This window comes from Macadamia integrifolia, chromosome 4 (genome assembly GCF_013358625.1).
Source record: "Macadamia integrifolia cultivar HAES 741 chromosome 4, SCU_Mint_v3, whole genome shotgun sequence".
NCBI lineage: Eukaryota > Viridiplantae > Streptophyta > Magnoliopsida > Proteales > Proteaceae > Macadamia > Macadamia integrifolia.
In genome coordinates, this window is record NC_056560.1 from 3,634,896 (window position 1) to 3,646,837 (window position 11,942).

General features: G+C 37.3%; 1 protein-coding gene across 1 annotated transcript; it reads right to left on the reverse strand.

Moving 5' to 3' along the window:
* Nucleotides 1-107: 107 nt before the first annotated feature.
* LOC122076771 (serine/threonine-protein kinase RIO1-like) lies at nt 108-7,313 on the reverse strand. The gene is made up of 12 exons (XM_042642302.1): nt 6,860-7,313; nt 6,608-6,736; nt 5,857-5,949; nt 5,567-5,646; nt 5,245-5,358; nt 4,361-4,434; nt 3,310-3,386; nt 2,116-2,199; nt 1,944-2,036; nt 1,752-1,859; nt 1,591-1,665; nt 108-806 (listed from the first exon to the last, which is right to left on the reverse strand). Exons 1-12 carry the CDS (start codon nt 7,241-7,243, stop codon nt 360-362), a joined length of 1,758 nt encoding a protein of 585 aa, XP_042498236.1. The 5' UTR covers nt 7,244-7,313; the 3' UTR covers nt 108-359.
* Between the last annotated feature and the right edge of the window lie 4,629 nt (nt 7,314-11,942).

Sequence of the window (11,942 nt, forward strand, 5' to 3'; positions counted from 1 at the left end):
TGAACAAAATATTGGATTGGCATGACAGTTAAGAAGTTGGGATTGCCATTAAATTGACTGCATGCCACTTGAGCTATTCAGTCTTATCACGGTGTGGTGCTTCTCAATCGGATGAATAAAACCCAAATGCAAATTATGCCGTTAGTTCCAGATTTAGGTGAATCCTTTCAAAAACTGCAACTAAGAAATACATCCTCTTGCTCTTTACATTTGACAAAGAACTAGGTCCAGTCTTTTACCGCCGCTTGGGACAAAAAAAGGAAGGGGGGGGGGGTTTAACCGGTTATACTAGTAAGAAAACTATAACAAAAGAGTAATCAAATTACATGCACCTGCTTGGGTCAATATATATGGACCTTCTACCTGGTCAACTTGGCCTTGGCCATTTTCTTCTTTCTCTTCTTGACTGCCTTTGGAACTTTTGTCTTCCTAGCCTCCCTCTTCTCCTCTTTAACCTTCTTCTTGTTTTCTTTCCGGGCAGCCTTTTTATCAGCTGGTGTTTGAATTTCAGTGTCAGAAGCCTTTCCTAGTGAGTCATCTGAGCTCTCTTCATCTGTTTCAGTTCCTGCTTCACTGCTGGCTGAGTTGATCTGCACAGCTGGATTAGCAAGGGACTCTTGTTGGAGAGTTCCTTGTTGCTGTGGCTTCTCTTCAGTACTTCGAGCTGCAGTGGGTTTTACTCTTTGAAGAGTTTGCTTGAGTCCTGTTAGTGCTTGGTAGTAAAGATCTCCCGTGTCGCCACTTGTGATCCGCTTTATATCCTCCTCAACATTTTTTACATGTTCTAATGTCCTTGGAATGTAAGACTGCAAGTTAAGAGAGCGGGTAGGGAATTGGATCCGTGAGTTATTAGTCAAATAATTATGATTGTTTTTACTGTATAGATTCATATGCACAATGAGGGGAAAATAAAGAGGAAGCTGCCCAAAGTGCTAGAGCAGGTTAACAAAATGGAAATATGCTTTTGGAGTGTAATCCAACCAAGCATCAGTGCAACATTACAAGACCAACAAAGAAAAAATTGGTAAAACAAGTAAGTGAAGAAGTGCAACTGTAAATGAAGGCTATCACAGGAACTTAGCGGTAGGTACCCCAAATAGGTGATAACAGGAGTAAACTGACACACAATGAAAATCCTGTAGTTCAGCAAAGTAAGCTGTGAAAGGTCTAATTGAGTTCATATTTGAAAAACTTCCAACAACTCAGCCCAAAAGTCCTTGGGCAGCCCGACCAGGTGAAATCATTCAAGTAATGTCATTATATGATCTTAATACATCTACCACAGCAAGCTTTCAATTCAGCATAGCCAAAATCTGAGACTCACTCAACACATTTGATTCCTTACTCATTAATAGATTTAGGTAAAATTTAGCCCCAAGTTCCCAGTCGAGCCAAATCAGTTTCTCAACTCGTAATGCAAGTACATATCTGCCCCTAAAAAAAAAATGCTGGTAGATATACATAATATTTTAGCAGAGACAACTAATTTTTCTGGAAAAGCATCTTAGATGCTGATATTTACTAGGATTTTGCGCAAATAGCCAGTATGAATAAAAACCCCTTGACAGAAATGAGAGGAGTATTGAGTACCTGCACGAACACAGAGTCTGCAATTTCGTCCTCTGCGGATATAACATCTCCTCTTGCCAAGATTTTTTGCTGAACCTGAAATAATTTTGAAGGTATGGTCATGGAGATTTCAAAAAGTTCATTTCTGGGCAAAATTAATATCGCATTGATGAAGCACAAACCTCTTCCAAATAGTTGTCCACAGATTCATCTGCAATAGATGGATCAACTATGAAATCAAACAGCTCTCGAACTGTCATAACAGCCACACCGTGCTTCCTAAAGAAATCCTGTAGCCCACTAAATTAGTTACAGATTTTTTTTTTCCCCAGTAGTTGAAACAGTAAATACATTTGTCTTTGCAACAGACTCACAGAAACGTGGACACAATCTTCACGCAAGAAATCCAACGCATGAGGATGGTCAAGGTCCACTGATTGAGAAACATCAATAATGTACAAGTGACCCTGCAATGTGGTAAGTGAAACTTAATCACAATAGTTATAGATTAGAAATGTGTCTCAGTATGCAAAACACCGAGCTTACCTCAAAATAAAGTATGTTATATTCACTGAGGTCTCCATGCACCAGTTTGCATTTTTGATATAATGTTCGCATTGCCATAATCATCTATTTGTGCAGAAAATCAAGAGTTATTGCTATATGAACGTTAAAAGAGAAGTTTAAGAAGAAATCTTATTCTTGAAAAAGAAAAAAAAATTGGACAATTAAGCAGAGTCAACCAATATCTTCAGAACCATAGACAGTCAAACAGGAACTTCACCTATTGGATAGTTCACCACGGTCAGTCATCTACTACTGCTTGTCAAGGTTTATTACCTTGTTCCATTATTTTGACAGCAATAAATATATCAACGTGGGAAACTAGGGCATATTTGAATAGGTAACACTAGCATGATCTTTGGGTAGGCAGTGGATATCCATAGTGTAGTACATAATCTAGATCCTCTATATCTAATGACAAGTTTGGCCAAGGAAAAGAGCTTGCTAATAGCTAATTGGTAATTACAATGCATTTATACATTGGTCCTCTTCCAATGCTTTGATTACCTCTTTTCCTTGGAGAAATGCAGGGGGTACCATATCTACCTGATGGTGGATTGAAGATTATTTAATCTAGATGATGTAAGTTATTTTCCTTCAGCAAGTAAATCAACTAACTAGCTTATGACATTTCACGTTTTTCTTTTTTATTGGATAGAAGTGAAATTTTATTGGGCCTTTGGCCTGAGAATATGCATGACAGAAGCTATACACCATGCTCATATAGGACTAAACTCTTTCAAGCTCTCTCTGTCCTTGGCCAAAGAATCCACTAAGGAGGCTATTGGAATAATGAAACTGCTCTCCTTATAAGATGTGAGAATCTCAAGAGTATTCGACATCCACGGAGATCCATCTGATAATGTGAAAATACCTTGGTTACTCATTGACACATCATTTATTTATCTTTATTTTTTGACCAACTATTAGATTTTAATTCTCTAGTTTCAAAGATTATAAAATCGAAAAATTTAGCAAAAATTGACTAGGGGGCAAAAAGGAATATAAACAAAGGTTAACTCAGATTAATCACCATCATATGAATGCCTTATGCCAATTACTTCGTCCCATTTGGGCAAATAATATTTTCAAGTGAAAGTTCCATCAATAACGGACTATTATAAATTACTACTATGTATATCTCAAACTAGTTGTCAGAACAAGAACAAGACATACCTCCACATAACCTTCACGTAACTTGTCTTGAGATAAAGCAGCATCCTTGAGACGAGGTGCAGCCCACCCTGCTTTGCCTGCATGAAAAAAAATTACTGATATAAGTCTCACAGATAGCAGGAAACTATTTTTCTTCAAACCTATATTGACTAGATCACAATTACATGGTTGCAATGTTTTTAAAAGCATTTGGGGCATACACTTCAAGGCAGACCTCGTGGCAAGGCACCATGAAAATGTAAATGCATTTGAGTAACAACTAAGTACTGCACATAGCATGACTTGTTTATTTTGGCCAGTAACTTCTCGCCTGATTTTGCTATTCTTGTTCAAAATGATGCTGATCATTGTACTAATCAAAGGTTGTAATTTTCCTTCTCTTATATGGAATTCTATATTGCCTACTAAAAAATGTGCTGCACATAACAGGGTGAAATTACTACCAACTAAGAATGTTAGCTGAAGTGCTGCGTAATTGGCTGTTTGCCCCCAGTGTTGGAAACCATCTAAACAAAAATCAACCTGATTGGGCAATTGCAGAGAACTGAATTTCTGTACAGTTGACAGCAACACAATACATCAGATGAGAGGCATATAAACCAACTGTCTGGATATTTTATATTTCTATAAGGGAAGCTCACACCCTCCATGTGTATCACATGGCCACAGATGGCAAGAGTCCAGTTTGGCGAAGGTCTTGCCAACACAAAACTTGACCCTGTTAAATAACCTGTGCTGTCCTGCTTGGTGAAGGTTTTACCAACACAAAACTTGTCCCTGTTAAATGTTGAAAGCATGTGCTGCACTGTGAAGCAGGAATAAGATTTTTACAAGGTAAGGGGTGCAGGGCCCAACTTGGATAGGGCCCTAGGTTTTTTCAAATATCAAACCCAACCCCTAACCTGAAGGGCCTTAGTGAATCCTATAACCAAGGGGGGGGGGGATCCTTTCCAACCCGCCTATTGCCATCTCGGCACAAGTCCTAATATTCTACTAACACCATACCATGATTTCAAAGAAATAAACAGTACCAAAAAAACTGGAGAAGTACCTATGAATTCCATGACCAGAACATGAAGCCTCAAAAGAATAGGAGTTGGACACCTGATCCCAGATGCCTTTAACCTGCAGTTCAGAGATGTTCAATTCAGAAATAAAATTACAACTCTGCGTCTAGTTGCGAACTTTGTTGCTTGATCAGTGTAATCTTTTTTTTTTTTTTTTTTTTTAATATTATTATTTTTTTGGGGGGGGGGGGGGGGGCTAACAGATTTATCTAAAGAAGGAAACAAATGAGATACAGATATAAAATAGGGGACAGGTTTTGTGCATGGTTGTGCATGGTGCACGACCATACACACAACCATCAGATGGGGATGAGAAGGAGGCACCGTAGACCCTCATCCCTCATCCAACAGTGCCGTGCACAAAACCTTTTGCCTATTAAATATAAAAAAATAACAATGGCCACCGTGCCCAGGACACCAGATGGTTAACTAAATAATAGGGTGCGAACCCAAATACATGTTGAGGCCATTGATTCCAGTTCTAAGCTGATCTCAATCTCCACATGATGGAGACAGCAGCACAAAGGCTTCTAGCATTTGTAACAAGGTGAAAATACTTTCATGGGCCCCAAGAATTGACAGCCGCTTGATATCACCCTCAATCTCAGAACATCTATGTGGAGAATAAATCCCAAGCCTCTTTATGATAGGCATCATCAGTTCAGGAGTGACAGATTCACCAAGATCAATCACACCTCAGTAAACCAGAAAAATGGTGCCTTCATGATCTCTGAAGGCCCTACCAGTACCCAGTGGTCCCAAATAGCCCATTGAGCTACAATCAAAATTCAGTTTCATTTCATGCAAGCGAGGGGGATCTAGAAATCTAACCACCCATTACCAGAAAATGTATAAGAGCTCCTTTTACCTCAAGAGATTCCTCATTTCTTTCTCTGCCCAAGTCTTCACCATTTTCCTTGGATTGTGCTTACAATAGCCATGTCTGAAACGATAATCTCCCTGTACATAGCGATCTCTGTCCCTGAAATGTTTAGGGCAGAGAAAAAATCAGACTGCCACATCTTGATATGCAGAGTCCGGAAACTAACAAGTTGTGGAGTAGAGCCATAAGCCAATGAAGGATGGCAAAAAGTCAAAAACAAAGAAGAACCATTGTGGCACTTATAGATACAAAATTATAAACTAGTCAAGATTCATGAGAACTAATAAAAAAAATTTGTTATACTCACTTAAACACAAGAACAGAAGTTTTGTACACTTTGATAGCCAGCTCCTGACCATCCAACTTTGTAGCATGATAGACATTTGCCTGAGAAATATGAATTTTACCATGTGAGAACATCGTTCATGGTCAAGAAATTTCCAAATTGGCAACTAAAGCATGTTATAACCAGTGCAAACTCAAGACAAATCCAGGGGATAAAAGAAGAGAAAAGATGCCCATGCAAACAAAGTGAATTATAGAAGAAACTCGAGAAAATTAGATCGAAATGAAAATGTACGGCAATATCTTACATACTTCTTTCCCAGTAGAAATGCAGCCATTGATATCATGAAACACACCACGATTCAGCATTTTGAATAAAACCATTCGAGTTCTTGGATCAATGGCCTGAAAAGACATTGTTGATGTCAAATATTACAGAAATTCTGATAATATCCTTGTTTAGGCTAAAGAAATTAACCCCACCCCAACTGACGGAAATGATTGAAAGTTAGAGAATGCCCACAAAATACAAATGGTAAGCCAGGACTAAGGCAACAAAGTAGAATGAGAAAGCATGATAAACATGAATAAGATAGCTAGACAGCAATCTTGAAAATCTTAAAAAGAGAATTTATTAAATGAACTTTAACAAAGGAAATTTTGAAGAACAACCACTGAAGTCTATACTAATAAAATTTCAACAGATCTATTAAAAAAAACTCACAGCCGCAAGCAGTTTAAAGTTGATCAAAAACTTTTATCAACATAACAAGTTAGTGCATAGTAGATTGTGAAGAACAACCATTGAAGTCTCTAATAGAGTATACTAATCAAATTTAAAAAAAAAAAAAAAAAAAAAAACACTCACTGCCCCAAATACTATAAACTCAACATTTAAACTAATTGTTGAGATAAAACCATAGAGTTTTTGTTGATAAAAACTTTTATCAACATAAAAAGGAAGTGCATGTGATAACAAATATTGTAATGAGGAATTATGTATAAAGTTCTAAGGGAAGGGGGAGGGTGATGCTGCCCGAGTCTTGCTGGAAATAACTACAACCTGCTCAACAGTGGCACGGTCTGCTTTCTCAGTAGTTCTAGTTCTCCCAATGGCCATATCTCGAACACTTTCACGAATCGCAGTTGTTACAGAGTTTGACATGCTGACATTCAATCTCCCTTCCCACTCCTACACAAATCAATTTTCCGAGTTAAAAAGGAAAAAAGAGACAATCTAGCGACAAGTAAAGAATTTGTTCGAACACTTGTAAGAGATGCACTAACCATTGATCTCTCACACACACAGAAATACCTCTAAAGGTGCAGCACGGATGTGATTGGTGTGTCTCTGATTTCTATTCGAGAGAGGTTGAAGCGGTGACGAAATAGGTCGAGAGTGAAGCCCGCCATGAGCATTAGGACGCCTCGTAGACGGACAAAAAGTACCATCGACAGCTTCTCTCTCATCCTTCGAATCTAACCAGTCGAGGGCGTCTCCAATCTCAGAGTCCGACGACCATGAACCTTCCTCTTCTTCATCTTCATCTTCATCTTCGTCTTCGTCTTCAACTAGTCCAACTGACTCGTTTTCAAGTTTCTGCTCCGCAAGTGATATCTCTTCTTCTTCTTGTTTCTGCTTTGATACTAAACTCTGGTTACTGCTTAAAGGGTTTCCAGGTTCCTCCATCCCTGACATAGAAAGCGCTGGTTTGCTCCGAACCAGAGTCTCTGTTCTGCGCACAAGGATCACACTTCCTAGGTTTTCATGAGCTTTGGACTTTTGAGTTTTTGGGTCTTAAAACTCTTAAATGGGCTTGAGTATACCTCCCTAGTCCCTACACAAATGATAGGCCATGAGCCCATGATTCCACCCACATAGACATGTCCAGCCCACGAACCCCCACCCTGAGTGAGAGGTTGGCTTATTGGAGCTGGATCCGAAGAAAAGGGCCCGCGAGGTTGGGCTTTTTCATCAGTCCACATTAGCCACTGTAAGCATCATTCCACCAAGTGTTGATCACCTATCTATACATGTCCGCTTCACATACGGGCCCCACCTTCCTCTTTGAAGATCTCCCATGTTTCGAATCAATAACAACAACCATAACTTTATCCCAAATAAATGGGGTCGACTACAAAGATCCAATATGAAATAGACCCATCGCTTCGATTCATAGTATTGAAATAGGCCCATGAAGTCTATGTTTGGTTGTAAGGGGAATTAAAGGGAAGGGAAGTGAAATTTTCTTACTCAAAAAAGAAATATATGTAATCATTACCCATGTAACTTCAAATCATTTCATATTTGGTTATAAAATTTCACTTTACTTTGCATCCAAAACCCTTTACTATAATATGTAAAATAAAAATTACATATAAAATATATCATTACTAGAGATTATAAACATTTCTTTTTAAAGCATGAAAATTTCACTTCCCTTCCCTTTAAATTCCCATTCCAACCAATCGGAGCATAAGAGAATTGCATTTGCTGTTATGAGTTTCGTATATTTCAAATGGAATTTTGTTTTCCATAATTCTCCCTCATTTTAACAGATATTTAACCATTTAAGGTTTATCTGAAAACCTGCCCGTGTGGAGGTTTAGAAATTGGTTGACAATTCAACTTTAGCAGTTTCAAGGCAATTTTGAGTTCTACTGTTGAAAATACAAAACTTAAGTCCTAACGTGTGGGCCTTACAGTAAAGGTAGGACCCAAAACTCAAATACATGGCTGATGCAGTATTCAGCTAGAAAGAAGTGAAAGAAAAGAATTTTGGGGTCAGGAGAGGTCCTAGCACAAGTATTCATTCCGAAACAAGCTCAAATTCTACTCTCGTGGTTAAATAAGTAGCCTAATGGGTTGTATAGGTTTTGGGCTGAGATTTTTTTCCCCCCTATTGTAATAAGCCTATTTTGAAAGCCCATATCTGAAAGATAATTGGCCCATACTGTTTAACCTAGTTAGTTTTATCTAGTCCTCTAAAGTAGTGAAAATTTTGTGGATGTCAATGGGGTTAGTACCATTATTAGTTGTGAAATCCTTGGAAATATATGTCCCAGCCTTTTTATAAAAAGAACTACAAATAAGCATTTGAAATCATAATTTGAATGAAATTTGGTTTAGACCATTATTCTGTGAGAGATTGAGCTGTTCACAATGAGTTGTTGGGGGTGATTACTTGGGGTGAGATTCTTCAAGTTGTATCTTCGTCTACCTTTTATTTCTGCAGCTACTAGTATCATTTCTACGAGATCAAGTATTGCAATCCTGTTATCTTTGACTGGTTTTAAAACTTATAAGAAGGTTAAACCAAACTTCATTAATCTCTAATCCATGATGGTCCTGCTAATCCAACGGTCAATTTGACAAAAAGAGCCTTCCATACAACCTTTTTGCATAGATCCTCGCACTCGTTGTTGCTTGGAATCTCCATGTAGTAAACCTCATTAAGTTGGAATAAGGTTTTGGATGTTGTTATTGTTGTTATATGGAGGAGCCATTCTTGATGGGTCCATGTTTTGGAAATTTTCCTTAAGTCACCTGGTGCTCTATTTACGAGTTCAAATGCTATGAGGTGAGCAGTGAGTGGCAGTGAGGATCCAACAGCTAGGAGGCCCCAGCATGCACCCTAGCTGTTGGTTCTCACTGCAGACAATTTTTGTACTCTATTAACGTACCCTCAAAAGTGATTGTTCTAGCATGGCCTAGCCAAGCTTACATAGAACTTCAAATTTGATTTCGGATTGAACTTTTGCTGGTTTAAGGCTCCCTTTGGTTTGATTTCTATTTATATTTATTTGACTTATTTCTATTTTTACAAGTGTTTGGTATAACTTATATCACTTATTTCTATTTCTAATAAATTAGAATAAATCATAAATCACAAATTACTCTCAAGCTATTTGTGATTTGTGGCAACAAATCATCTATCTTGATTTTTGCACTACCTTAAATGAGCACTTGTGCTAAACTACTCACAATCAAAGGTAAATAGGTAACTTCAATGTGTTTGATACTTTTCTACTAAAAAATCCCAAATCTTATCATTTCTCTTCCTCGAAGCTCAAAGTTAAAGGTGAAACCTGAAACCTATTTTCTCATTATATAATATATTCTATAAATAGTAACCAAACAAATAGTATTTGTGATCTATAATTTATTGTTACAAATAATTTCTAAAAAATAGTTAATAAATATAAATAGAAATCATACCAAAGAGAGCCTAAGTTAACCTCTCCCGGATGAAAATAGTAAGATCACGTTAGCTCAAACTTTCATCTCAAGCACAAGAATCAGGTTACTTCTTAAACTTCAAAAATTGAGAAGATTTTATAGATCAAATGATGATGCATAGATAAATTATAAAACTCAATCCACCTAATTCTGTTTCTTTCAATGAACAGGAGTGTGAGTCTATCAAAAAACGTCTACTTCTGGGAGAAGCATACTCTGGATTCTTCTCTTCCAACCCCGAAAAGACAAGAGAAAGTTTTCGTCATCTCTTGGAATTTTGTATATAGAAGGGTTTACATTTTCTCCTGGCGAACATGGAAGCATATTGGTTTTATTAGATGAGTAAGGGAACAAGTCTTTGTCATGGCTTGGAGTTTTGCATCATAGAGAGAGAATGGGTAACCATTTCTTTATTCCCATTTTTCTAGCTTCCTCTTCAAGTTTTGTTTAACTCTAGTAACTGTTTTTATATGGGTAAGAAATTACAGACTCAACCCTTTCATTAGTAAAAGCAATTGACCTTGTGATGAAGAGCATGGTGGCACCAAGACTGCAAGTAAACAAAGACTTAAATATTTAATTAATTCAGTTTTTGGCTTAACCAAGCAAAAGCTTAAGAGCTTTCCAATGAGCTAGAACGATTATAGTCCAACTACTTAAAACAAATGAAACATTGGACAAGTGGAACAAAATGAGATGGGTATCATCAAAGATATGGAAAATTCTTTAGTACCATAAGAAATAGAAAATCGAAATATATACGTAAAAGTATATACGTGGTTCGACAAAGTATCTATATCCGCAATGAGATGAAAATGTCTTTATTAGCAATAGAGAATAGGCACAAGCTCTCTTCCTCACGTCTCTTATTTTATAAAGAAATTTGTTGGGGGCTATGATGACTAGTATTTTTTAGGGCTACATTAATATTTTGGGTATTTCAATGATGTATGTCTATGTAAGTTTCGTTATAAATTTGTAGTTGGAGTTCATTTTCTATAATTTAAGAGAAGCATGAGGAGGAATGACTATAACCATGTTTTCCATTGATAGCGAAGCAAATCTGACGTCACTCACGGACGTAAACAATTTTACCGAACCACATTAATTACTACTTTGCTTTATGTTTACGATTTTCATCAATTTTCTACGTCATTTTAGGTATTCGTTTTTTACAAATTCCCTGCAACTCTAATAAAAAACTCCCTGCAACTCTAATAACTCTAATTGCTACCAATTTAAAGGAAAAACAAAGAGATACACAACCCTCAATAACATAAGCTCATCCTTTGTTTGTTTTAGTATTTGAGTTACTTTGTTGGAAGTGTTCTACATACTTGATGGATTTTGTGCCAAGTTGAGTGGTCATGGTTATTAGATTAGAGTGACCAAGATATACTTCAGACATGATCTCTCTCTCTCTCTCTGCCAAGTTGAGTGGTCATGGCTATTAGATTAGAGTGACCAAGATATACTTCAGACATGATCTATCTCTCTCAGATATACATGATCTCTCTCTCTCTCAATAATCAAGAAGAAACACTAGATTCCTTTCCTTCATTTCTTTGTGGTGCGTGACAGAGCATAAAGCGTCTCTCATTACTTCCCACTTTTTTTTGGGAAAATCGCACACTACTTCCCACTTGCATTTTACCTGCTTTTGTTTTATTTCCCCCTTTTCGCTTTGTCAATCTCTCTCTCTCTCTCTCTCTCTCTCTCTCTCTCGTCTCGTTTGACTACAAGAAAGCTTAAAGAAAGCTCAAGTGCAGCAAGCAGATTACACAACCACACAACCTTGGATTCCTTCTGTAGCCCACTGTGAAGCATTTTAATGGATGATGATGATGATGATGATGATATGTAAAGCTTTCTCCCAATTTTCAAATAATCCGTTAGGAAAAAAATGATCTTGAACACTAGAATCAGTCGGTGAACTCAAAAGACACAAATTTTCAGTTAAAACGTTGATGGCGAAGAGTATTCCAATTCCCAATTTCACCATCTCTGCCTCTCTCTCTGTCAAGTGTTAACCTTGACAACTTCACCCCAAAGCAAAGCTTATTTGGAAGCTGTGTGTTTGGTGGATTAAGAAGATTACAATAGAAGAAAAGACTGATTGAAATGAAATTATGAAAACCAGTTAATGGAGAAATCGAAA